This window comes from Pan troglodytes, chromosome 11 (genome assembly GCF_028858775.2).
Source record: "Pan troglodytes isolate AG18354 chromosome 11, NHGRI_mPanTro3-v2.0_pri, whole genome shotgun sequence".
Classification (NCBI taxonomy): Eukaryota; Metazoa; Chordata; class Mammalia; order Primates; family Hominidae; genus Pan; species Pan troglodytes.
In genome coordinates, this window is record NC_072409.2 from 27931420 (window position 1) to 27958579 (window position 27160).

Sequence of the window (27160 nt, forward strand, 5' to 3'; positions counted from 1 at the left end):
ATAAAGTGAGATGCATGTTTAGATACTAGAACACAGCATATGGGAACTCTGCTTGGTTCCCAACTTCCTGGGAATTTTCCATTCCTTTTTTGGAGAAGTGAAGGTGAACAAGTCTACTGACCCTGGGAAGCACTGGCTTAGTATCAAAATAAGCCATCTGGAAGGCTGAGTTCAACAATAGGAAGTGGCTAATCACACATTTATCTCTTTTATGTTATCTGGTTACTAAGATTGTTTCCAAATTTATTCCTAAAACCACAGTAGTGCACATGTGTGTGTCTAAAGCTATTTGCATATATTGATGATTTGGGGTAGTGTTTTAATTCATGCAACAGTGCAAGACATAGCATTCAGGGTACTGTGGATTTTTACTAAACGAGCTATTTAACAAATCCATTAATCAAACTATTTCTACCATAGGTGGCTGTATTAGTCTGTTCTCACACTGCTAATGATGATATACCTGAGACTGGGTAATTTACAATGGAAAGAGGTTTAATTGACTCACAGTTCTGCAGGGCTGGGGAGGCCTCAGGAAACTTACAATCATGGCAGAAGGGGAAGTAAACATATCCTTCATGTAGTGGCAGCAAGGAGAAGTGCTGAGCAAATGCAGGGAAATCCTTTTATAAAACCATCAGATCTCATGAGAACTCACTCACTGTCACGAGAACAGCATGAGGGTAACTGCCCCCAGGATTAAATTACCTTCCTCTGGGTCCTTCCCATGACATGTGGGGATTATGGGAACTACAATTCAAGATGAGATTTGGGTGGGAACACAGCCAAACCATACTAATGGCATAATATTTTCCAATAAAACTTGAGGTTTACAAATGTCAAAATATGGAAGCAGTTAAATGAAAGTAAATCATGAGCTATAGAACAAGTTATAAAAAAATCAAATCACTATATATGAAATATTTAAGACAAAATCATAAATGTCAATAAAGCAAGGTTACTCTATTCTACAATTTAATATTCAAAACAAAGAAAGTTGCTTTATTATTTGCATGCCATATTATCATTCACTTGGAAAATCCAAAGGAATCAACTGAAAAATGCTAATATTAATAGAATAGATGTGCAAGGTGGCAAGATAGTTTAAAATCAATAAAATTTGTTATGGAGAAACATTACACTTTTTTAAATGTGATAAAGTTCCATTTATACTAACAAGAAAAAAATACATTTTCTAAGAATAATTTGAAAGAAAATTGTGTGACCATCATGAGAAGCTGTAAAAAGCTGTACAATTTTACTGATCCTGATATATGAATAAAGACTGGGCACGGTGGCTCACACCTGTAATCTCAGCTGTTTGGGAGGCTGAGGTGTGAGAATTGCTTGAGCCTAGGAGTTTGAGACCAGCCTGGGCAACATGGTGAGACCCCGTCTCTACAAAAAATATAAAAATTAGCTGGTCACTGTGGTGTGCATCTGTGGTCCCAGCTAAATGGGTGGCTGAGGCAGGAGAATCACTTGAACCCAGGAGGTGGAAGTTGTAGCCAGCCAAGACCATATCACTGCACTCCAACCTGAGCAACAGAGCAAGACCCTGTCTCAAAACAAAACAAAATAGAAACAAAAACAAAAAACTGATGTATGAATAAGAATACCAATTTATGAATTTATGCAGGAGGAATTGCCCTTTCCAGTTATTATAATACTTATGTATACTTTTCATCATATTCTATTCCATGTATCAAAGTGTCCGTAAAGCAATGGGTAGTCATGAAGACATGTCCCTAACATCCAACCAAGCATGTCTCTGTAGTGACCAGGATATACCAATTTCCAAAACGTAGTTTCTTACAGACCAATATCTCTGATGAACATAGATGCAAAAATCCTTACCAAAATACCAGCAAATCAAATCCAACTGCGCATCAAAAAGACAATTCACTTTAATCAACTGGGTTTCATCCCAGGGATGCAGGGATGGTTCAACATACATAATTCAATAAATATGATTCAGTACATATACAAAATTAAATACAAAAACCACATGATCATCTCAATAGATGGAGAAAAAGCATTTGATAAAAATCCAGCATCTCTTTATAATAATAACCCTCAGCAAACAAGGCATAAAAGGAACATACGCAAAATATAAAAGCCATATGTGATAAACCTACAGCCAACATACTAAGTGGGAAAAAGTTTAAAACCTTCCCCTTAAGAACTGGAGCAGGACAAAGATGCTCACTTTCAACACTTTATTCAGCATAGTACTGGAAGTCCTTGCCAGAGCCATCAGAAAGAAGAACTAAAGAGCATCCAAACTGAAAAAGTGAAAGTCAAACTAACTCTGCTGACGATATGATTTTATACCTAAAAGACACTAAAGACTCCTCCAAAAGAATCCTAGATTTGATCAATGAATTTAGTAAAGTCTCAGATTACAAAAATCAATATACACAAATCAATAGCACTGCTATACACCACCAACAACAATCAAGCTGAAAATCAAATAAATAACTCAATCTCTTTTACAATAGTAACAAAAAAAAACAAACTTCCTAGGAATATACTTAACCAAGGAGGTGAACCATCTCTACAAGGAGAACTACAAAACACTGATAAAAGAAACCATAGATGACACAAACAAATGGAAAAACATCCGATGCTTATTAATGGGAAGAATCAATATAAGGAAAATGACCATACTGCTCAATGTAATGTACAGATTCAATGCAATTCCTATCAAAATAACAATGTCATTTTTCACAGAATAAAAAAAGAATCTTAAAATTCATATGGAGCCAAATAAGATCCCAAAGAGCCAAAGCAAAAAGAACAAATATAGAGGCATCACATTACTCAACTTCAAATTATACTACAAAGCTATAGTAACCAAAACAGCATGGTACTGATGTAAAAGTAGACATATAGACCAATGTAACAGAATAGAGAACACAGGAATAAAGCTAAATACAACCAACTGATGTTCAGCAAAGCAGACAAAAATATACACACTGGGGAAAGGACACCCTATTCAATAACTGGTGCTGGGAAAATTGGATAGCCACATGTAGAAGAATGAAACTGGATCCCTGTCTCTCACCATATAAAAAAATTAACTCAAAATGGATGAAAGACTGAAATCTAAGATCTAAAACCCTGAAAATTCTACAACTAAACCTAGGAAAAACTGTCCTGGACATTGACCTAGGCAAAGAATTTGTGACTAAGACTCCAAAAGCAAATGCAACAAAAATGAAAATTAATAAATTAAAAATTAAAATTCATTTTTAAAATTAATAAATGTAATTTAAATTTTAATTTAAAATATATTTATTTTAATAAATTGATTTTTAAAGCTTCTGCATAGCCATAATAATAATAATAATCAACAGTAAACAACCTACAGAATGGGAGAAAATATTTGCAAACTATGGACCTGACAAAGGACTAATATCCAGAATGCGCAAGGAACTCAAACAAATCAGCAAGGAAAACAAACAAATAAATAATCTCATTAAAAAGTAGACAATCAACTTAAACAGACATTTCTCAAGGAAGATATATAAATGGCCAACAAACATATGAAAAATGCTCAAAATCACTAATTATCAAGGAAATACAGATTAAAACCACAATGAGATACCAGTTTACTCCAGCCAGAATGGCCATGATTAAAAAGTCAAAACATAAAATATGTTGGCATGGATATGGTGAAAAGGAACACTTATATACTGCTAGTGGAAATGTAAAGTAGTAAAACCTCTATGGAAAACAGTATGGAGATTTATCAAAAAGCTAAAAGTGGATCTGCCATTCATTCCAGCAATCCCACTACTGGGTATCTACACAAAGGAAAAGCCATTACATAAAGAAGATAAACATGTGTGTTTATCATAGCACAATTCACAATTGCAAAGATACAGAATCAACCTAAGTGCCCATCAATTGATGAGTGGCTAAAGAAAATGTGGTATATATATATACCACACACACACGCACATGTGTATGTATGTATATATGTATATGTGTGTATGTGTGTGTGTGTATATATATATACACATACACCATGGAATACTATTCAGCCATAAAATGAATGAAATAATGTCTTTTGCAGCAACTTTGATGGAGCTGGAGACCATTATCCTAAGTGAAGTAACTCAGGAATGGAAAACCAAATACTGCATGTTCTCACTTATAAGCGGGAGCTAAGCTGTGGGTATGCCAAAGCATACAGTATGGTATAATGGACATTGGAGACTCAGAAGTGGGGAGAGTGGGAGGGGAGTGAGGGATAAAAAAACCTACCTAGTAGTTTTCTATAATTGTGTATGATATATACCATTTGAGTGATGCGTACATTAAAACCCTAGACTTTATACAATTCATCCATGGAACATAAACCACTTGCACCCCTAAAGCTATTGAAAAAAAAATTTTATGAAATTCACTTAAGAAAATTACAAATAGGCAATAAACATAAGTAAATATGCACAATCTCACTAATAATGGACAAATACAAATTAAAATGAAAATATTTCTGAGCCATAGTATTGGCAAACATTAATTGATACTTTCCTCTAATTAAGGATGTAGGTAAATAGGAAGTTTCATACAATGATGATGGAAGTATAAATTAGTGAATCCTTTATGGAGCACAATTTTTACATTTTTATCAAAATATTAAACATTCATACTATTCACCTCAATCTTTAGGAATCGATCATTAAAGAAAAAATAAAAATCCTTTAAAAAATGCAGTTTCTCTGCTTTGAATATTTCTGGGTATAACTTGAAATTTTCCTTCCCTGTTTTCTACTTTTAAAAAACATTTTTTATTACATTTTTTCTTTTGAAATAATTATAGAGTCACATGCAATTTTAAGAAGTAATATACAGAGATCCTCTATATCCTTTCCTGCTTTAAAGGATATCCTCTATATCCTTTTCCCCAATGGTAACATCTTGAGATACTATAGTACAGTATCTCAAACAGGATATTGACATTGATATGGTTTCAATACAGAACATTTCTACCACCACAATAATCCTTTTGTTGCTCTTTTAGAGCCACAGTCACTTCCCACCAACCCATAGCCACCGCCTCCACCTTTAACCTATTGTAACCACTAATGTATTATCTATTTCTATAATTGTGTCATTTCACAAATGTTATATAAATGGAGCCATGCAGAATGTGACATTTTGAGCCTGGCTTTTTTCACATGGCATAATTCTCTAGAGATTTTTCCAGGTGGTTGTGTGTACCAATAATTCATTTCTTTTTATTGCTGAGTAGTATTTCATAGTATAAATGTACCACAGTTTAACTGTTTGCCTGTTGAAGGACATCTGGATTGTTTCCAGGTTTTGGCTTTTATGAATAAAGCTGCTATACACATTTGTGTATAGGTTTTAATGTGAACATAAGTTTTTAATTCACTAGGCTAAATGCCCAGGAATGTAATTGTGGGATTGCACAGTAGTTGCACATTTTTGTTTAAGAACTTGCCAAAATGTTTTCCAGAGTGGCTGAACTACTTTACATTTCCATCAGAAATGTATGAGTGATCCAGTTTCTCTGCCTCCTTGACAGCACTTGGTGTCGTCACTATTTTTCATTTTAGCTATTCTGATAGGTGTGTTGTGATGACACATTTTGGTTTAATTTGCATGTCCCCAGTGACTAATGATGTTAAACATCTTTTCATATGTTTATTTGCCATCTATATCTTTTCTTCAGTGAACTGTCTCTTCATGTCTTTTGTTCATTGTCTAATTGTTGTTTTTGTTTTTCTACTTTTAAGTTATGAGAGTTCTTTATATAGTCTACATACTAGTCCTATGTCAGATATGTAGGTTGAAAATATTTTCTTCCATTCTGTGGGTTGACTTTTTAGTTCTTCTATGAGAGGCTTTTACAGTGCAAAAATTTTTAAGTTCAAAGTCCAGTTATCAATTTTATTTCTATGAATTCTGCTTTTGGTGTCAAGTCTAAGAACTCTTTGGCTAATACTGGTTCCTGAAGATTTTCTCCTATGTTTGTTTCGAAAAGTTTTATAGTTTTATATTTTATACTTAAATCCATGATATTTTGACTTAATTTTTGTATAAGGTTTGAGACTTAGGTCAAGGTTAATTATTGTACTTATGGATGTCTGATTGTTTCAAAACCATTTCTTGAAAAGGCTATCTTTCCTCTGTTAAATTGTTTTTGCACTTTGGTTAAAAATCAGCCAGGTGTAGATGACAGGTTGATGGGTGCAGCAAACCACCATAGTACACGTATACCTATGTAACAAACCTGCACATTCTGCACATGTATCCCAGAACTTAAAGTATAATTTTTTTAAAAAAGTAAAAAAAAAAAAATCAGCCAGGCATATTAGTGTAGCTCTATTTCTGGATTGCTCTTCTGTTCTGTTGATCTATCAATACTGCATAGTCTTGATTATTATAGCCGTATAATAAGTCTTGAAAGAAAGTAGACTAATTCCTTCTACTGTATTCTTCTTTATAATTGTCTAAGCTAATTTTAATTTCTTTGCCTTCCCATACAAATTTTAGAATATTGTCTACATTTAAAAAAATCTTCTTGGGATTTTCCTAGGAGTTGTATTATATCTGCATATTAATTATGGAAGAATTAACATTTTTACCATGTTGAACTTTCCAATCCACAAACATGATATATTAATTTAGATATTTGATTTCCTTTTCAGCATTGTATAATATATAAGTTTTGTACATGCTTGCTTTATTATTTTTGAGCAATCATAAATAATTGTAAACATATTTTTAATTTCATTGTCCACATGTTCACTGCTAGTACATAGAAACAACTGATTTGTGTTTGTTTCCGTTGTGTCCTGCAACCCTGCTTAACTTACCTGTTCTAGGAGTGTTTTGGTTTTTTGCTTTTGGTAGAGTACTTGAAATTTCTTATAAGGAGAATCACATCACTTATAAATAGGTATAGTTGTATTTCTTCCATTCTAATCCGAATACGTTTTATTTCATTTTCTTCCCTTACTGTTCTGGTTAGAACTTCCACTACTGTTTTAAAAGAGAATTGCTTTATTTCCAATCATAAGGGAAAAACATTTGGACTTTCATTATTAAGAATAATATTATTTGTGGCTCACACCTGAAGTCCTAGCACTTTGGGAAGCTGAGGCAGGCAGATTGCCTGAGTCCAGGAGTTTGAGACCAGGCTGAGCAACATGGTAAAACCCCATCTCTACAAAAAGTACAAAAATTAGTCAAGCATGGTGGTGCACACAGGTAGTCCCAGCTACATGGGCAGCGAAGGTAAGAGGGTCACTTGAGCCTGAGAGGTCAAGGTTGCAGTGAGCTGTGATTGTGCCACTGCACTCCAGCATGGGTGACAGAGTGAGACCCTGCCTAAAAATAATAATAATAATAATAATTGTATGATCTTGAGGTTTCTCTTCATTGAGTTGAGTAAATTCTCTTCTGTTACTACTTTTCTGAGAGTTTTCATCATAAATTGGTGACAGTTTTGTTTGCAGAAATTTTTCTTCATCAATTGACATGACCTTGTGCATTTTCTTCTTTAGCCTGTTAATATTGTTAATATGATTACATTGATTGATTTCCAAATATTGAACCAGCCTTGCCTCCCTACAATAAACCTGACTTAATCATGATGTATAATTCTTTTTACATATTGCTGAATTCCATTTGCTAACATTTTGTTAAGATTTTTTTGTGTCTATATTTCTAAGATGTTGTTCTGCAGTTTTTTGTTTATTTATACTCTGCATCTCACTTAGGTATCAGGGTAACACTAGCTTGATAAAATGAATTTGGGCATGTTCCCTTCTCTTCTGTTTTTTGGAAGAAATTATGTAGAAGTGGTGCTGATTTTTTTTGGTAGATATTTGGCAAATGTTTGGTAGAATTCTCCACTGAAATCATCTGGACCTGGATATTTTTTGGACATTTTAAAGTTATGAATTCAATTTTCTTAACCATAGGGCTATTCAAATTATTTTTAATACTGTATGAATTATCATAGTTTATAATTTTTGATGAATTGGTCTGTTTCATTTGAGTTGTCAGATATGTAAGTAGAGCTGTGCATGGTATATAGTATCTTTTCCATGTCCATGGAGTCTGCTTACCTGATATTGGTAATTTGTGCCTTCTCTCATTTTCTCTGTATTAGTCTTCCTAAATCATTTTTTTTATCTTTTCAAAATCTTTATTCTATATTTTCTCTTTTGTTTTTCTGTTTTTAATTTTATTGATTTCTGCTCTTATATTTACTATTTCCTTCCCTCTGTTTAATTTGGGTTTATTTTGCTCTTCTTTTTCAAGCTTCTTCAGGTGGGAACTTAGATTATCGATTTGAGACTTCTTTTCTAATGCACGCATTTAGCACTATAAATTTCCCCTTCAACTTGCTTCATCTGATATAACATACATTCCTTCTTTCCTTTCATTAATGTTTGCACAATGTATCTTTTTCTATAATTTTACTTTGAACTTGCCTATATTATGTTTAAGTGAGTTTCTTGTAGACAGCATGTAGCTGGATCATGTTTTTAATCCCTATCACTTAATTGGTATAGTTAGACTACTTATATTTGATGTAATTATTGATATGGTAGGGCTTAAGTCTGCCAGTTAATTTTTTGTTTTCTGTTTATTCTCTCTGATTTTTGTTTCTCTGTTTATTTTTTTCTGTCTTCCTGTGGGTAAATTGAATGTTTTTTAGAATTTTATGATTGAATGAAAATAAAAGTAATGTGACATCAAACATATACAAAATGCTATAGGCATTTAAAAATGTTTCCCATTAGTTGTGGGGGTGACAGGATTTCAACTTGGTTTGAATGATAGGATTTGGACATGAAGTTAGTTATGAAATGAAGACAACTTGCAGAGAATGAAAAGTATAAGCCTGTGATGGGGACTGGAGGTAGCTTGCATGGGTGGGAAGGTAGGAAAAATCTATGGGTATAGTGGGATTCAAGGCAAGACAAGTAAGAGTAAGGACTATAATCTAAATTGTACTGGGACTTGAATTTCAGGCTGAAGACATGGCCTTTGGTTAACTGGCAATAGTGAGCTATTGAAGATCTTGGGGCAGAAAAGTGGCATGATAAAAGCAGTATAACAATAGGAATTTAATTTGGCACCTGTGGCTGAAAGTCACCGAGTGTGAAGCAAAGTAGAAAAGGCAACCTATGTATGGAGGTTAGAGACAATCAAGGCCTAAAATAAAAAGGCTTTTAAATTAGTGTACCAATAATGGAAATGGATAACAACTGATATAATCCGTATTTCCAAACTACTACAGACTAATTTCTTATTGAATGTGAGGTAGAGGAGTGAAGAAAGAAAAATATCAAAGCCAACTACAGCCTGAATGTTACTCATAAGTTACCACTCTTTATAGGACCCAAAGGGAAACACATTTGACAATAAACACCAAACTACACTCAGAATCTTTCCTCCTTCCTAGCTGCTAAAATCAAGGGTCATTAGGGCCGACATATGCCGATTCTCTCTTTCCTTAGGACAGGCTAACATTCAGCAAGTATGCAACAATACAGTTGTAAAAGCTGTTAAAATCCTGAAATACTTATGTGCTGGTTGGTAAATTGCTATTGTTCAAGTGCCTTGAGTGCCTCTTTGCTGATCTGACCCCCTTTGCTGGCCCACTGGCCTATCCCACAATCCAGCATCTATAAAGGTTAACATCTGGCAGATAAGTTGGTATGCAGAACCTTGCTTTGCTGCTACAGTGGATGTCTGATCTAAGTGATCAACAATCATGCCGTTCTAAATTGTAATTTTTTTAATGTTATCCCCACCATGGATGGAGTTTTCTCCCAGAAGGCTCTCAAATTCTTCACACAAATCAACTTCTGTTGGGCCTACACAAGTCTGAATCCCAGGGATGGATCTACTCTAGGTTCAAGTTGAAACCCTGTTGCAACTGAAGTTCACAGACCTTCATATTTAAATAATTATCCATTGGTAATTTTTAAAACTGCTAATACCCAGTGAAAATGAAGAGTACAATAAGTCATGTACTTTCAATCTTGATAATGGGAATATAAAGTAGTTTAACAAGAGACTCGTGAGTTTAAAAATTTAATATTCCTTTGCCTAAGAAAATTTTTAAAAAATGAATCAAATATTTAAGGGAACAAAATGTTTAGAGAAAAGCTGTTCAAGTTTGTAAAAAATTAGAATCAACCTAAGTGTCAAACATTAAAAGAGTAGTTAAACCAAACTTGTTTAGCAATTTTTTTCTCTTTCTTACATGATTCTGAGTTATTAGCTATTTTAGAAAAGAAAAATAACATTAAAGATAATTCTAAAAAATCTCCAGAGGGCCTCTCCTAAAAGTACTTGCCAATGAAATTTTAATTATAAAAATCAGGATGATGTCACCTTTCTCATCCAGATGGTAAACACTTTAAGACAATAAAGAATACAGAGCTTTCAACAACAAAGGATTCATTTAAATGTTCTCTACACAGCTGGTTGTATTGATGTGTTAATATATGTGTGTATTTTTGAGTGTGTATGTGTGCATACACATATATTGATCCCCAACATATAAAAATTACTTTGCTGATGCAACCTCTTTTGTACACAGTCCTTTGAGGTTTTTGTTTTTTGATAGACTTGTCCTGATCCATCACTAATCTCCTGGCAAGTCTGAGCATGTGCTTACATTTGCAATATGGCATCCTGTAGTTAGGGTGCCATTTCCTGGCGTGGCACCACATCAGGGTTCAAATTCACAACTTTGTCCAAATAGTCTGTACTCCGGCCAAATGAGCTAACCAGTCACAGGGAGAACAACAGGCTGCTAATGCATTCTACAGAGGTACAGATGTATAGAATTCAGGGCAATTGAAAGTCTCCTTGTCTAATTCATTGAGGAAAATAGAAAGGATCTTGGCTGCCTCATAAAAAGAAAGTCCCTATATGCACACCTGGGTCCTTGTCTTATTTTTGAAAACATTGGTTCAACATGGAGAAAACACGTTCTCTTCTAGAGCAGTGTATTCCTATGTTCAAAATCTTAGCACAACTCTTTGTAGGAACAGATTCCTTATTCAGATCAAATCCATAAAGTCGAAAAGAGAATGCGGGCCCAGATTTTGCTTGGTTTCTTACCTATTTATAGCAGAAAGTAGAGGCTTGGTGTTGTACAACTCCAGGGGATGCCATTATTATTCACATAAACAGGCACCCTTGAAGTTGTGGAGTGCACAGCCTAAATGCAGCTCATGCAACTGCCCTAAAACTCTTTAAAGTGATTTGTTAACTTTTAAAGATGAATTGTGCAAGGAAATAAAGGCTCCTAATATTTATCAGGATTTTTAGAAGTTAATCTAAGACATGTATGAGGAGAAATTTTGTAAAATGTAAGTCACTGTCTAATATATGTTATTAATAGTAAAATAGTCATCTAAGGAATTGATATTTAATGGGTAAGATATATTAGAAAGAGTGGAGATTTCTTTGTGTTTTACAAATTCCAAACTGATTGGTGTTTTTATTTACTTCAGTCAAAGAATTGCATGGTCAGCTGAAGAAAAATCTAATGTTAGTACAACGTGATAACCTCAAGAATTCACACTTCCAGTAATAGTAGCTGATAACCGCCAAGATGTTTCTGAAAAGAGAAAGTGCTTACTTTAACAACAACAAAAGAACAATTAAGAAATAATATTTGGTACATTTCCAGGAAGGAAACATCGCATATTAAAAAGGGAAAACAATTCATAGCCCTTTACGGAGACTTGTGAAACTTGTTCAAACCAAAGATTTATTTCATTTTTTTCAACTTTTGCTTGGTTTGGGATGAGGAATTTTCCCCCTTGGGAATCAAGGAAGTTGATTACACCTCTCCCACTAGAATTGTGCAATGCCTTTAAATAGTTCTCCTAAAGTCTGTTTTTCATTATCATTATGAATTTCACAATACATTTCCAAATGTACTTTTGGGTATTTTTATTCAAAACTCTGTTCTCCAGTGTTTTAAACTCTTGATTATTTAAAAGATTTTGGAGAGTAATACTATAAGATTAGGTCCTTTTCATGCAGTATTATTTTAAAAAATAATTTATAAAATCTGTAGCCAGAATCTGACCATTCATATGGAGGATTTCTTTAAGTTGCTTTTTAGTATTATTCTATTTATGGAATCATCTTATGTTAGCCTTGGAAAGATCATAGACATCCTTACTTGTAACTTCTGTATATTATAGTGAAAGAAAAAAAAAGTCACTTGCCAGTGACCCCATAGCTTGTTAGTGGAAGAGCCAAGATTGCAACTCAGTTGTCTTGACTCCAAGTCTACTGTCCCTTCACTTCATTCTGTTGTTAGTCTTCCTGACTTTACTACTCTCCTTGCACACCAAACCCACCCTCCACTCTCCAGCAGGGCTTGTTTTCTTTTGCCCTCCTTTGATTGAGTGACTGCCAGCTCAGGCAATTGGCTGGACAATGGCCAGGTCAGGTAATTGGAAGACTCTTTGAACATACAGGAGCACACTTCCCACTGAAGGAATGAGAAACCTGTGTGTTACAAAGAGTGTGATGTGTGCCAGTGCAGAGGAATGGGTAGTGTACTCTGTGGGTTCCGCGAGAAGGCAACAAAATTTGTCTGAAGAAGTTAGAGAACCTTTAAAGAATGAGTTAGGGTCTTGAAGGATGCCGGAGATTCACTCAGAGGCAGGAAGGCAGAAATGCCGAAGTGGAAGATAGGAAAGGGAAAGAAAGGAAGGTAATATTTACCAAGCGCCAGAGCATCTATCTGGCACAACAAATCTATAAAAGCAGCATAATCATCTATTTTATGGTTGAGAAAATGAAGGGTTGGAGACATTATTCTAACATTTCCCAAATGCCAACAACATGCCAGCCATTGTTGCTTTACTCACATGATCTCAATTAATCCTAACAACAACAACAAAAATATACAAGGAAAGTACTACTCCTATTACACACGAAGAAACCAAGTCCCAGAGAAATGAAGTAAATTGCTCAAACTCCCCAAAAATGTGGTGGGAGTCAGGGGAAGGGGACAGTACAAAACTAGGCACTAGTTGATCTTGAAGCAGGTTCTAACCAGCTTATGATATGCCGGTTCATTGCAGCTGCAGAGGTGGGAAGGTTACAGACAGATCAAAGATATCTTTGTATTCCAGGCTAAAGAGAGGGGGGCTTATCTGGTTGGTACAGGCTTTAGGTGGAAAATGATTTGACTGAATTTATAGTTTTGAAAATTGTTCAGGTCGCAACATCACAAATGGATTGAAGGGTAGAGGTAAGGCCGAGGGACTAGTAAGGAGGGTGTTGTAAAAACCAGAAGAGAGATGATGAGGTCGCATCTAAGATAAAAGCAACGTAGAAGATTTTTAGGGAATAAGAACCAAAGAACAAAAGTTTTATTTAGATATTGAAGGAGATAGAGGAGGAATGAGAAATCATAGTGGTCTCCAAGGTCAGAGAGCCGATAACCATGAAATGAAATCTATGATTTGAAGCTGGGCATGGTGGTATGTGCCTGTTGTCCTAGCTATTTGGGAGGCTGAGGTGGGAGGTTTGAGAGTTTGAGCGCAGCCTGGTTAAAGAGCAAGATGGGGTCTACAAACAAACAAACAAAATATATGATTTGAGACAATACTCTCTTTTATATATAACTGCATTTACTTTTTTTTTTTTTTGAGATGGAGTCTTCCTCTGTCATCCAGGCTGGAGTGCAATGGCGCTATCATGGCTCACTGCAACCTCCGTCTCCCAGGTTCAAGTGATTCTCCTGTCTCTGCCTCCCAAATAGCTGGATTACAGGTGTGCACCACCATACCCGGCTAATTTTTGTATTTTTAGTAGAGACGGGGTTTCACCATGTTGGCCAGGCTGGTCTCGAACTTCTGACCTCAGGTGATCGGCCCACCTTATCCTCCCAAAGTGCCGGGATTACAGATGTGAGCCACCATGCTGGGCCTAACTTAGTTTACTTTTGGTTTTGCCCACATAATACCTATTCATTGTAACAAAACTAGAAAATGTAGATCAGCAAAAATAAACAAACCTGAAAGCCTGATAATTCTCCCATGAATACATACCTTATAAAACCATAAAGATCATTTTCTTCAAGTCTCATATATTAAATATGTATTTATAAGCCAAATAGAATCTTTTGCTTTCTTAGACTTTCTTTAGTATTTGTTTTCATTTCCACAATTATTTTAGTTAGCAATTTACTATATGTTCCACAGGTTTCCTAATCTCAAACTATTAATTAAGTACCTTTTTTTCTCATTCTTGAAATCTTTTTTTAATTTCTTTCTCAGTAAATGAAGTATGGCTTTTTTTTTTTTTAAGAGACAGGTTCTTGGTCTATCATCCAGGCCCCAGGCTGGATTGCAGTGGTGCAATCATAGCTCATTGCAGCGCCTTAGCCTCCCAAGCAGCTGAGGCTACAGTCAAACACCACCATGCTCACCTAATTTTTAAAATTTTTTTTTTTTGTTTGTTTTTTTGAGATAGCGTCTTGCTCTGCCACCCAGGCTGGAGTGCAGTGGTGTGATCTTGGCTCACTGCAACCTCCACTTCCCGAGTTCAAGTGATTCTCCTGCCTCAGCCTCCCAAGTAGCTGTTATTACAGACACCTGCCACCATGTCCAGCTAACTTTTGTATTTTCAATAGAGATGGGGTTTCGCCATGTTGGCCAGGGCAGTCTTGAACTCCTGACCTCAGGTGATCCACCCACCTCGACCTCCCAAATTGCTGGGATTACAGGCATGAGCCACCCATGCCCAGCCTAATTTTAAAAATATTTTTAAGAGATGGGTGTAGCTATGTTGCCCAGGCTGGTATTGAAACTCTTGAGCTCAGGTAATCCTCCTGCCTCAGCCTCCCAAAGTGCTGGAATTACAGCCGTGAGCCACCATGCCTGGACATAAAATAAAATGGCTTTGTTTTCGAAGCTATGCACATCCTCGAATGTCTTTCTCTTCCCACCTACTTACCAATAGCTTGCCCACATAATAAAATTTGGGGTTCATAATTTTTTTCACAAAGCTATGTATCTTATTCAGTTTTTTCCTGGCATTTGTTTTTGCAAAGAAAAAATGAAATATCAGTCTGATTTTCCCCTTTATGAGTATCTTAATTTCCTTTCCTATAAGCTTGCAATATTTTTCTTTCATCCTGGATGTGACTTTTGTTAATTTTTCCTGGAACTTAATGAGTACTTTTGCACTAAAGCTCCAGGTTAGGAATATATCTGCATTAATATCACAACCATTACTTCTCGTATCTTTGCATTAATGTATCTTTGCACTAATATCACAACCATTACTTCTACTCAATTCTCTTGTTCTGGAGTTATATGGCTTCTTTTTACTGGCCCAATGACAATTCTAATTTTTCATTTACATTTTAAACTTTCTTTTCTATCTCTCTATTTATCTCGATCATTTTCTTCTACAGCTGCTGACTCCTGTTTAAAGGAAACCACGTTGTCTTTTATCTCTTTGAGGATCCTGATCAGATATTTACTGATATTTTATAGAAAGAAATATTACAATATTATTATTCAGTAATATAAATAATTCAGTAGTTCGATATCGCTAATACAGTGCTTCAAAGTAGTGTTTCCTTTATGCTAAATTATTTATCATGTCTTATATCATTATTACTATTTTTAAGTGTTTCCTTCATTCATAGTCACAAATCTCTCCAGATCTGGAATTTGCTACTATATATCATGAGAAAATGGTATCTTTTTTTTTAAAGAAAGTCAAGAATTTTAGAAGCATGGCTTTTCAAATAATGACATATTATGAATCCCACCTTTCAATATGTTTTTTTAGTATATTATAATGTTTTAGATTTAGTTTATTATAATGTTTTAGTATATTTTTATTTTATATTTTAGTTTTAGTTTATTATATGATTTAGTTTTAGTATGTTATATTTTAGTTTTAGTATATTATAATGATTTAGTATATTATAATGATTTAGCTTTAGCATCCAAGTGGCCTGGGTTTGACTCACAGCACGTGTAGTGGTGAAGAACATGGACTCTTGTTCTGAATTGTCTGGATTCAAATCCTAGCTCTGCCACTTAACTCACTGTGTAACTATGACAAGTTATTTAAACTCTTAGTGCCTTTGTCTTCCCATCTACAAATGGGATTAATAACATTAGGTACTTCATAAGGTATTAGGAAGTTAACAAGATAATATTTATAAAATATATAGAACAGTCCCTAGGACATAGTGAATGGTATATAAATATTTGCTTTAAAATTCTATCTCTGTCACCCACTAACTGAGTAACGATAGTCGTCATTGAATCTTTCTAAGCCTCCATTTTCTGATGTTTAAAATGGATATAATAATACTAATGAAATTAATGCAAATATTGATAGTAGTAATCTTGTAATGCTGCTTATTAATACTGTGAGGATTAAATGAGATAATTTATGTAAAATATCTCCACATAGGCCAGGCGCGGTGGCTGACGCCTGTAATCCCAGCACTTTGGGAGGCCGAGGCGGGCGGATCATGAGGTCAGGAGATTGAGACCATCCTGGCTAACACGGTGAAACCCCGTCTCTACTAAAAATACAAAAAATTAGCCAGGCGTGGTGGCAGGTGCCTGTAGTCCCAGCTACTTGGGAGGCTGAGGCAGGAGAATGGCATGAACCAGGGAGGCAGAGGTTGCAGTGAGCCAAGACCGCACCACTGCACTCCAGCCTGGGGGACAGAGCGAGACTCCATCTCAAAAAAAAAAAAAAAAAAAAAAAAAAAAAATCCCCACATAAATGCACTTGCTTGGTTGCAACTGTTATTTAATAATAAAATGCAACCTGGGACTATGCCACGTTTAATTGGCTTAACTGAGCATTGCAAGTCTCTTGATTCCACAATTTCTCTATTATTGAATTTCTGAAATTTAAATTATTTTACAGATGCATAACTCCAGAGGGATTAAGTTACAAATTCAAAGCTACATTGTCTGTGCAGAGGAAAGATTTGAAGCAAGGTCAATTAGATTCTGCTTTTAATCTTTTTTTTCCATGAGCCTGGGAAAAGCAGGGTCTTTAATTATTTTTTCTTCAAAGGGCCTAGTTCCTGTCAGTTGGATTATGTCCCTCAAGCTCTTCACTTTCTCCTCATCCTTTCTCAAGATCTGTGAACAGAAACAATGGGCTAAGTGCTTTTTGCATATCTGCAGTTATTCTCCTTTGCTAAGAGAGGAGCTGGGGCTCAGGGCTAGAGATGAGGTGCATAGGATGGGGGAGTTGGGCTATAGGGGACATCATACTTATCAAAGTTTTTTTTATCTATTGAGGATCATTGATTCCTCCTGGTGACTTAATATAAGTTGCTATTTTGAATTTTCCCACAAATCAGCCCAGACATTTCATGCTGTGTTGTGTTGTATTTGAAACTAATTGTGGGACATAAGAGGCCACTTCATACCTTGCAAATAACAAATTACATCATTCTTTAGAAAACAAAAATGTTGGTTTCTCTCTTTGCTTAAATTATATTACGATTTCTTTTTCTTTCTTTCTTTTTTTTTTTTTGAGATGGAGTTTTGCTCTTGTTGCCCAGGCTGGAGTGCAGTGGTGCTATCTCAGCTCACCGCAACCTCCAGCTCCCAGGTTCAAGCGATTCTCCTGCCTTGGCCTCCTGATTAGCTAGGATTATAGGCACACGCCACCACACCCAGCTAATTTTTTGTATTTTTAGTAGAGACAGGGTTTCATCATGTTGGCCAGGCTGGTCTCAAACTCCTGACCTCAGGTGATCCACCCGCCTCTGCTTCCCAAAGTACAGGGATTACAGGCGTGAGCCACCACACCCAGCCTACATCACTATTTCTATGGAAAACTATTGTTTGGCTTTCTCTCCCATATTAATTTCAAACGTTTCGTTAACTACCAGCTGATGTGCCACATAACATGGACTTCTCTCCGGCTTGTCTGCCCACAGCTTGCCCATCGGGGACATACAAACCTGAAGGCTCACCAGGAGGAATCAGCAGTTGCATTCCATGTCCTGATGAAAATCACACCTCTCCACCTGGAAGCACATCCCCTGAAGACTGTGTCTGCAGAGAGGGATACAGGGCATCTGGCCAGACCTGTGAACGTGAGTCTCCCACTGTTGGAAAATAGGAAATATAAAAGCTGATTTCTCTGAGAGAAATAGTGCTTGTGTTTGCATCTAATTCATTTAGAATGATCTTTAATGTTCTTTTCTCTAATCATATTTTTGGGGGGAGTGGGATGATTTACTTTTATAACATTCTTATCACGGAACATATCCCTATCCTGCTCCAGAGAAAGGGGAACTGAGATGCTGGGGATAACATCACCTTGAAATCAGAAAGGCTTAGTACTTGGAAAACATTTAAAATGAATCAAAAAAAGAAAAGCCACAATTTTAGCAACAAATTTGAATAAAAATGAGCTCATCTTGGCTCTGGAGATAGTCACATTTATCTTTGAAATAATATATTTTTATAAGTAAAGGGTCTCAGTATTATTCATGTCAAAAATTACAAATATTTAAATAGCATATGCCATGTGCAAGAAGCTGTGGCTCTTGGGGTTTGTGGCAAATATACTTTGCTAGCCTTATTTGTTTTTTGTTTTATTCTACCTTAGTCAAGAGGGAAAATATCTAATGACATATAAAGGTCAAGAACTATAAAATCTCATATCCATATAGATATCAAAATAAATTTTTTAAAGCTTAAAAAATAATATTTAGTTTGTATTTAAAATTTAATTGGAAGTTAGTACCTAATAGGAATCGGATATAAGGGTTCTTCTTCCAAATACGTACTTGAAAATCCAAATGCGGTAAATGGAAATGCTGTAGGCAATTGACACATAGGCATAAATGCCCCCTTGAAAGAAAAAAAAAAAAGGATATGTCATAGACGAAAGGCTAACTTTGCTTTTCAATTTTATTTTTGTAAATGTTAGTTGTCCACTGCCCTGCCCTGAAGCCTCCCGAAAATGGTTACTTTATCCAAAACACTTGCAACAACCACTTCAATGCAGCCTGTGGGGTCCGATGTCACCCTGGATTTGATCTTGTGGGAAGCAGCATCATCTTATGTCTACCCAATGGTTTGTGGTCCGGTTCAGAGAGCTACTGCAGAGGTATGCAAACTGCCAATTTACATTGTTTATTTACTGTCTTGCCTGATTTCCTTGATTTAAACTCTAGTAAACCAGTCAGTTCTTCATTTCTTTTTGGATTTCATAGACCCCACACTACAGAAAGAGAAAAATTATAGGAAATTTGAAATCAGAATTACCAAGTTCAATTGACCACATAATTGTAAACTACGCCTTTTATAGCCCTTTTATGAACAAGCAAAGAAAAAGTTTGCCTGGGAAGTAAATGGACAGGTTACCCCAAACCTCAAATTTCAAGCCTCTAAGACATGATATAAAGGAGAGTTTAGAATAATCAGAGTGGAGACTGATGCCTCTTGGAATTGTAGGACTTAAGGAATCACACAAGTATCCTGCAACAAGAGCAGTTAGCCAACTTGTAATCTCCAGCCTTTACTTCGGCTAGTCGACCCGTTATAGAAAGTAGAGAATTTGTCAAAGCGAGAGTCCAAGGAGCCTACTCAGGCCAATAGAAAGTGGGCACCACCAATGGAATCTGAGGCTCCCATGTCAAATACAGAGAAGCAATAAAAAAAAAAAAAATAGTGCCTCAATCTGCCTCAACTTGCCAACTCCAGGACCTACTTTCCTACTTCTTACAACTGTCACACAACCAACTTCCTAGGGTTTTACAAGTAGGGTTAGAAGAGGAGGATATTTAAGAAAAGGTAAAAGGGGGGCGAGCAAAGGGACTTGAGGACCTCCATCAGAATCCCTGCCCACAAAGCTTCTCAGTACAGTACCTGCTCCCTACCTACGGTTGCCAGTTGAAACACAGGATGCCAGTTAAATTTGAATTTTTGATAAATAATATTTTAGTATATGTGGGTCCCCTGCAAGATTTGGAACCTCCTTATACTAAAAAATTATTTGTTGATTTTCTGAAATTAAAATTTAACTGGGCGTGCTGGTTCATTGGTTTGTTTGTTGCTAAATCTGGCAACTTTACTCCCACCACATCCACTAGTCATTTTTTGGCAGAACACTTTGCTGAGGATTTGACTACTCCAAAACCCCACAAATCAGCTGGACCACTGGTTAAAGATTAGTTCTGTCTTCTGGTCTTTTCTTGGCATCCATATCCATAAGGGAGAACCACCTACTCATGACTCCAAGATCATTTGTGAATCCCAGGAGACATCTATGTTGGTACCAATTTATTAGGTACCAATACTGAACTCATCTATAAATGTAAATTGGCCTACATGGTATCCCCAAAAGACAAGGAAAACTGAAAACGATCAGCAGATTGAACAAAAGAGACCTGACAGAAAAGAAAGAAAAATGGAATCACTGAGATTCAAAGGCAACTACATTGCTAAAATAAGGCCAGGATTCCAAGCAATGAAAGAAATTTGAGAGGAAAAATATGTATTAGAAGTAAAAAAAAAAAAAAAAAAAGGTACTGACACAATGAATGGACCTAGTTAGAAGTCAAATTAATAAATTAGAAAACTAACTCAAGAAATTCATTTGAAGGTCAATCAAAAAAATCCAAAAATAAAAATATGAAAGAATAAAGTAACATGAGAATAGTCACAGGAAATAGACTCTTTTCACGTGAGGAATCCAGAGAGAGAACAGAATGGAGGAGATGCACCAGTAGAAGATCTAAAGATATATCCCTGAGCTGAAATTTTGAAAATACTCACAACCCAAATCTTGGATATTCAGTTTAAAATCACTTAGTAAGTGCCACAAAAAAAATATTAAAAACAGATTTATGTCCGGAAATAATCTTAGTGAATTTTCTGAATGCCCTAGAAAAATGGAAAACTGTGTCCATTTCATAGTTAGAAACAACACTACCTACCAAGGAGAAAGAATCAGATTAGCCTTAGGCCGCTTTGTTGGCCATTCTCAATGTTAGAAAATAAGACTGTGTTGCCAGGATTCTGAGGGAAAAGAATAGACCCTAGATTTCTAAACTCAGGCAAGCTACTGTTCATGTGTGAAGGCAAAGGAAAGACATTTTCAGTCATGCAGCCTCAAGTGGTAAAAAGCCACATACCATTACTGAAAAAAATGAATCCTTGAAAACTTGTAAAATATATTTTCGTGAAGTCAATAGTTCTAAGTTCTGTGTAAAATCTTTACCCCTTCTTCCAAATACCTTATGGTAGAGGGTGGGAAATATTACATTTTAACTTGCCACTCAGTAGCCTTCCAAAGAGGAGTGAGAAAATCAGAGAAGACTGCCCTTTCAGGATAAGGTCTGGCCCCTGCCTCTCAAGCCTGCACCCTCCATAACCAAGCCTTGCGTCTGACCCTAAAGCTGTAAGAAATAGCCATGCTCTCTCAGGAAGCCGGCCCTTTGAAGCTGTTCCCACAGCCTGGCTCTGCCTTTGCTCTGGGTCCTCTCAACCCTCCACTGTTGCCAACTTCCTCCTCTTGAATGGGGTGACCTCTACACATGCATCTGCATCTGCAGACCTGCCCCCACCCCTCATTATGTTTCTTATGCTATGTGTCAGGGTCAGTCAAGGAAGCACAGTCACCATGCATGTTATGGGATGAGGGATTTATTTCAGGGAATAGAGCTTACACAATTTTAGAAGGAGCTTGGAAACAGAAGAGGAGTGGGAGGATCAGAGGAGTTCTTGACAAGTCAACTTGAGAGGCTACCCAGCTTTTGAAGTGGAATTGCTAAGGAGAAACTCATGGAAGGTCTAAGAGAAGCTTTACCTCTGTGTAGTTATGCCCCTGTGGCTCTGCAGCCAAGAACCTTGCAATGAACATGGGGCCACCACTGGTCATGGGATCAGCAGTGAGGATGTGGAATGGAGGCAAGCAAGGGCAAGCTGCAACCCCCTGGGCATCACTGCATTTTTCTATCACTGGCTCTGACGACAGTGACCACTTCCTCACTTCTGCCTTCCAAAATCAAGTGCAAGTTCCTCTTTTGATCAACCCTAACTTGGAACCACAATAAAGGGATTCTGGCAAACCTATTTCCCAATGTAACTAACTTGTCACAATACAAAGCATCACACTTTTATTGGTAATTAACTTGTCTACCTCCTCTGCTAAACCAAATTCATTATGAGCACAGAATTTATTTCTGCCCCTCAATCATTGATGATATCTCTGGTGAATGAATGGAAACTTGAAGTTAACAAATACACATATCGATAAATGTATACGTTGATGTACAGTGATAACTACAGTATATACATTGATGACCTGCTTCTGTCACTTCATATTAAAAACCATGCATGGGTGTGATGGCACAAGCTTGTAATCCCAGCTACTTAGGAGACTGAGGCAGCAGGGTCACTTGAACACAGGAGTTGGAGGCTGCAGTGAGCCATCATCACACAACTGTACTCCAGCGTGGGTTATAGATTGAGACCTTGACTACAAAAAAGCGTGCTTGTTCTCTTTTTTGTAATTTCAATTGCAATTCCAATATAAATAAAATAATTTAAAGCAGAGTAAGGAGAGATGCTACAATTCAACTTCACCACCAAAGCTACAGCTAACTTACCAGTATACAAAGTTGTACTGAATGAAGGTACTTACCCAGGCCCTTACACTTTCACTAATGCTCAGTGTATTTAGTTACATCAGATATTGTTCTATGAAACGCATACCATATTTCACTAAATCTGAAACACATGCCATATTTCACTAAATCTGAAACACATTTTTTAAAACATTTTAACATCTCTAAAATGGAGGTGCATCTTAAAATCAGTTGCAGCAAACCCTTTAATTGGCATTATTGTTTCTTTGTTAGTGGCACATAAAATAATGTTGTGTCTTACAATGGGGATTCAATGAAATATGGCCGTTGGGTAGGAATTCGTGTCTGTTTCATGGTGGGTAGTATGGAGAAAGTAGTATATTTTTACGGACTTAATTATAAGAACAGTGAATAATTTTAGTTATATTATACTTTCTCAAAAATATGTGTAAGATTGAGGCAGAAATGAAAGACCTGCATAAAATCTAAAGCCTTTTACAAATATCATGTTACATTGTTAATGTTTTTGTGGATGTTGACTAATAATTGGTAAACTTGATTCTCACTTCTCCTATGCACTTTTCATAAAGCACTTATACTCATTTTCAGTTTTATCTGAATTCTGCATTTCTTTCTTTCTTTCTTTTTTTTTTTTTTTTTTTTTGAGATGGAGTCTCGCTCTGTTACCTAGGCTGGAGTGCAGTGGCACGATCTCAGCTCACTGCAAGCTCCGCCTCCCGGGTTCACGCCATTCTCCTGCCTCAGCCTCCCGAGTAGCTGGGACTACAGGCACCCGCCACCATGCCCGGCTAATTTTTTGTATTTTTAGTAGAGACGGGGTTTCACCATGTTCGCCAGGATGGTCTCAATCTCCTGACCTCATGATCCACCCGCCTCAGCCTCCCAAAGTGCCGGGATTACAGGCGTGAGCCACCGCACCCGGCCAGAATTCTGCATTTCTTTCTAAACAGGAAAGGATTCTTTTGTGGTTTCTCAATCTTAACTAACTAAACCTGAGAAAAAAGGTTCAACCAATGAGAACCTTACATTTAACATCAGATTTATTTTATTTTCAGCAATAGATATCACAATTTGGAGACTAACAGGAAGCACGTGCCTGGAAAAAAAAAATCTGATTAGTCTTTAAGATGGGAACCAGAGTAGCTTCTTACATTGTCTACTACAAGTAGACTTTTCTCTTAAAAGTCTAAGTTGCTATTTTCTAAAAAGACCAAATAAATATTTAGGAATTGTGATAACATAAATGTAAGTCAAGAAATATTAATTGCAGGATTTTTCGGCATGTTGAAATGAAAAAACTATAAGTTGAAAATTCTTTAAGAAGTGTGTACCTATTAAAATGGTATTAAGTGTTCATTCTTGAGTGAAATGTTTAAGGAATAAGTAGGAATTATTGCATATGTTTTGTTTTCAGTGGGGAGCAATGGAAGTTTATTAATACCAACATCTGAGAAGCAGTATAATTTGCATCTATATGAGGCACCGACTCTAATTTATTATCAGTAATAAATCCATTTTGTCTCCGGTTAGGAAAGCTGGAGTCATCTTGGCAGTTTGTTGAAGCCAAAACATTGTTTAATATGGTTTTCCAAATTTTATACATCAGAATTTATCTGATTCACCTTTTAATCCCACCTCATACTTTGCCTTGTGATACACATGAAGGACACACTCAATAAAAGTCAAAATGCAGAAGACAAGATGTTTCATGCACTTGATAGACACAATAAAGATTCTATTTGCATAATGGGCACATTCAGGAAAAATTAAAACACGGAAGGCAAAATGTTTCGGATCATTTTTTATTAATACTTGACTTTGGTCCAAGCCATTCCAGGGATAAAAGAGGCTAGGGCTTATGATCTAATCTCTAATCTAACTCTTGCATTTTCTCTAAGGAGTAATGGATCCTAAACTTTTATTTAATGCACACAATACTTATGCTCTGCTGATTAATATAATTTGAATGGGTTCATTGTAGAATAAATTCAAACAATGACTTCAATTGAATATGCACTTGAACATTTTGCCCCCAGCTTCCTTTCCTGGTATTTTAAGGTTGTCTTTGACGTAACTAAATATATGCATGGTATGAACAATTGGCAAATGCAGAAAAGTAGAAGAAGAAAAAATATATCCCACCCGGAGTCTCAACAAAATTCTTGAGTCCCAAATGTTTTGTTCAAAAATCTTTAGAGATCGTTATAAGAGCTCTCTGAGAGGAAACTGAACTTTATTCTTTTGTAGGGGTTATTTCTGTCTTTTGTACGATGTCCAATGCTTGTAGGTTCTATCTATAATCTATCAAGATGAATATACGTCCCCATCATTTGGCATATTTAACAGGCACCAACTCTTTTTTCCTCTCCAATCTCTGTTCGTGACTGAAATGTGCATGCCTTCTGACTGAGAGTGCATTTTCCATGGGTCTTGACAGCTTCCCCATCTTCCTCTTTCTTTTCCCTATTTATTCTTTCCCCTACCCCTACTCCTTTCCTGCTCTGACTTCCCCTTCCCCTCACCCTGCTCTTCCTCTTCTCCTCTCCTCTCCTCTTCATCTCCTCCACCTATGTTTCCCCTCCCTTTCTCTTTCCTTTCTTCTCCCCTCCCTTCTTCACGGCTTTTCCTTTCTCCTTTATGCTCCTCCCTCCTTCCCCTGCTTGGAAACCCTGATTGGAGAGAGTCTAAGTTAGAACTAGAGGACAAGAAGTGTAGGACAAGATTATAAACTCTTTCAAGAGGGTTTTCTCTAAAGAGGAGACTACGGAAGATGATAGATCAGAGGCTCCTGGAGGGTGTGGGAACTGATGGATTGAAGCACTTGAAGGAGTGATCCCAGAAGGTAAGAGGTGATTGTCAGAGACTAGGAGACTTGGATTGGTGACAGCGAGGTCTAGAGGGCATGGCAATGGTAGAAGCTGAGATAAGGTGAAGGATATGATCATTAGAAAAGAAGAGATCATTCTGTAGGTTGCCTGTTTACTCTGATGACAGTTTCTTTTGCTGTGCAGAAGCTGTTTAGTTTAATTAGATCCCATTTGTCAATTTTGGCTTTTGTTGCCATTGCTTTTGGTGTTTTAGTCATGAGGTCTTTGCCCATGCCTATGTCCTGAATGGTACTGCCTAGGTTTTCTTCTAGGGTTCACGATAGCAAAGACTTGGAACCAACCCAAATGCCCATTAATGATAGACTGGATACAGAAATTGTGGCACATATGCACCATGAAATACTATGCAGCCATAGAAAAGGATGAGTTCATGTCCTTTACAGGGACATGGATGAAGCTGGAAACCATCATTCTCAGCAAACTAACACAAGAACAGAAAACCAAACACTGCATGTTCTCACTCATAAGTGGGAGTTAAACAATGAGAATATATGGACACAGGGAGGGGAACATCACACACTGGAGCCTGTCAGAGGGTTGGGGACTAGGGGAGGGATAACATTAGGAGAAATACTTAATGTAGATGACAGGTTGATGGGTGCAGCAAACCACCATAACATGTGTATACCTATGTAACACACCTGCATGTTCTGCACCTGTACCCCAGAACTTAAAAGTATAATAAAAAAAAAAGAGAGAGAAAAGAAAATAAGAGATCAGGAATATAACTCCAGGATACTGGAATGATCATTTACATAGATAAGGAAGTCACTAAGGTGTGGGCATATGTGTGTGTGAGAGAAAGAGAGAGAGAAAAAGGAGAAAGGAGAGAGAGAGAGAATTTAAAAAAGGATATTGGATATATAATATGATACTTCAAAGGAGCTGGAAGTTTTTAGGAAGGAAGGAGAGAGAATGATCTGGGAAGACAATCAGGAGCAACAGAGACACCTCCTCACCTCCAGTCCCTGTTACAGAAGACAATATGATTTTTATTAGGGCAATCAAGTGAAGGAAAAGTTGCTCAAAAGGAAGTTTAGGATATGAGGGGATTAACTGAAACCCATCGTTATTCTAGGGGGCAGGTCCAAGGGTCTATGGGGATAGATTTGGAACACAGCTGCATGTGGATAACCCTGGTGGATGAGGGATAACTATAGAGCCTTGGACTTTCTAAGTGATTGCCATCAACAGGAAGAGAGGGCATGATGAAATCAATGGAAATGGACTCTAACATACGTTGTTGGGTTTGAGTGGGCAGTTGGAGACTCTTACCAGGAAAACTCAGAACACAGACATCATTGGGGAACCTGCAGAGGCTGGAACAGTGTGAGTGCTCTCTGGTAGCTTCTCTGATGTAATGTTGAGGACAGAGACTCAAAGGTGGCAGAAGCGCGGAAATGCAGGTTTCTCTGGATAACTCGTGGCACTTTTTCTGATGGTGATGTTGAGGCTGGCTGAGGTATGGGGGCGTTTTCAGCATCCGCAGTTTAGTGAATATCCTTCCTACTGCTTTCTCATGGTGAATTCCAAGAAGATGAAGAAAACCATGTCACCAGTTGTGCCTGCTCACTTCTCTGGCCGGGGAAATGTGCTCCTAGATAACATG

General features: G+C 36.7%; 1 protein-coding gene across 2 annotated transcripts in view; it reads left to right on the top strand.

Annotated features, from left to right (window-relative positions):
• Window positions 1–27160, top strand: part of SVEP1 (sushi, von Willebrand factor type A, EGF and pentraxin domain containing 1) — a 205056-nt gene that overhangs the window by 47602 nt on the left and 130294 nt on the right. For both annotated transcript variants that reach the window (XM_016961409.4, XM_520182.8), the window contains exons 4-5: window positions 17978–18136; window positions 18979–19158. In XM_016961409.4, the coding sequence (XP_016816898.1) occupies window positions 19012–19158 (147 nt within the window). In that variant the 5' untranslated portion in view covers window positions 17978–18136; window positions 18979–19011. The remainder of the gene's footprint in view (window positions 1–17977; window positions 18137–18978; window positions 19159–27160) is intronic.